This window comes from Etheostoma cragini, chromosome 11, assembly GCF_013103735.1.
Source record: "Etheostoma cragini isolate CJK2018 chromosome 11, CSU_Ecrag_1.0, whole genome shotgun sequence".
Taxonomy (NCBI): domain Eukaryota; kingdom Metazoa; phylum Chordata; class Actinopteri; order Perciformes; family Percidae; genus Etheostoma; species Etheostoma cragini.
Window position 1 is genome coordinate 22,512,671 of NC_048417.1, and position 1,953 is coordinate 22,514,623.

At 36.7% G+C, this 1,953-nt stretch overlaps 1 protein-coding gene across 1 annotated transcript in view; it reads right to left on the bottom strand.

The window, feature by feature from the left end:
- Positions 1 to 1,953, bottom strand: part of ube2f (ubiquitin-conjugating enzyme E2F (putative)) — a 37,887-nt gene that overhangs the window by 9,331 nt on the left and 26,603 nt on the right. The window contains exon 8 of the mRNA XM_034885397.1: positions 1,222 to 1,254. Coding sequence (XP_034741288.1) covers positions 1,222 to 1,254 — 33 coding nt within the window. The remainder of the gene's footprint in view (positions 1 to 1,221; positions 1,255 to 1,953) is intronic.

Sequence of the window (1,953 nt, forward strand, 5' to 3'; positions counted from 1 at the left end):
AGAGAGAGAGAGATAGAGAGAGACAGAGAGAGAGAGAGGACATGTTTGTTGACTATTTGCTGTCTGCAGTCTCACCCTGGATACTGCAATTGCGACAAACAAAACATAATTATACCATTGCCGAAGAGATGCCCGTACATCAAACAAGAAGAAATGCGGAGTTTTTATAAAGAGATAAAAAGGAGGATGGCCAGAGAGGTGGTTTCCTGATTAGGAGGTACAATTTAGGGCATGGCCACACATCAACGCAGATTACCATCACCATTATCATCATAGACACAGTGCTGACCCCATGCCGAGCGTGGATGCTTTCAAAGTGCAATCAATGATAGATTTAAGCAAGCTCGCAATTAGCAAAGTATGCATATTTTGGAATAAACTAAATAATCTGATTATTATCAGCTGTGTTCTCACTGCATACTTTGGCATCCAAAATGTTTAAATGAAACTTTTATCTCTTAATCTCCCATTCCATTTGATATTTAGCATAGCATAAGCATGTTTACTCTCATATTCACAGTCAGATCTTATCCCCCCTATATTTAATATTCTTCTGAACGATGAAACATCTTTCCCAACTTGACCAGAAAGCTGATTAGTTATCTTCATTTTCTAAAGAATTTGTAATGAATTACTTTCAAACTCAAGACCTGGCAAAGGGGACATCCAGAACCAGCAGGGGATGCATTTCCTCAAGAACAATGTGTCTAATCACACATATGTTTATGTCCCTATAATTTAAACGTGTTCTTCTTAACATGAAAGATAATTTCCCCCAAGTCAGAAATGAATCTTATTGCAGATGTAACTAGAGATCAACAAAAGCCTTGGTTCATGTGGTCTGAGCTTAGACAAACGTTGTTAGTCTAACCTACATAAAGTAAGCAACTTCAGACTTCAGCAGTGTGGAAACCATTCATTTCTTTAGTTAGTTCAGTTTCTAACAACATGGAGGTAATATGTCAAGGTATTAAAGCAACACTATGTAACTTTTCTTGCTTCCGTCCCCCTACAGGTTGGAAGTGGAATTGTCCCATTATGTCTCATTGGAACTACAGATCCGCTACCCGATCTGGCAAACTTACATAGTGCAGTTATAGCCGGTAGAGGGCCGTTCACCCTGTTACGATTGATGAACCACTGAGACGATTTTGAAAACATTATTTTAAGGTACAAAAAGTTCTCTAGTGTTGCTTTAAAGTAAAAAAGAGCAGAACTTACAGTAAACAAGGAGTTCAATCCCCAGACAACGTCCTAGAAAAAAAGAATAAAAACAAAACATGAATGATCAAATGGTCAAATTGCAGCAGAGAGTTTTTCTACAACCTAAAACAAGAAATTACATTCACGTTCATACAGAGCAGTCCTCTCAGCCATATGACTGTACCAAATCATATATAGATCGGTTAATAATAATTTTATCGACATTTATTCAGCTAAAGCCAATTTAGAGGAATAATGAGGACGATGTTAAAGGCTTCTACTTTGTATGGGACACAAAAGATTTTGTCCAAGTATTCAGTAACAATGGAGACAGAGTGGATGCACTTGGCAATTTCATATTTTATGTTATTATAAATTCCTTTCAATCTTATTAGGAAAATAAAGACCAAAAAAAGGCTGCATGGCACTGACGGCACGTGTGTTTTATGGATTCATGTGAGGTTATACAATTTGTCCATTAAGCAGATACTTCATTATACACCTTAATAATTGTAAATCCAAATGATGATCAGCTGAGAAATTATCTGAGAATATTATCAGGCCACCAGGGAACCAGTGGCCAAAAAATATGTTCCCTTTATACTCCTTTACATGTACGCAACCTTACAGCTACAAAATCAAACCACAGCTAAATAAATATAAGAATGGAAACTGTAACTGTCTGAGGGACAGTTCTATTGAGATTTCCATGTTAGTCCATAATTGTTTGATAATTCCATTAATGTGTGA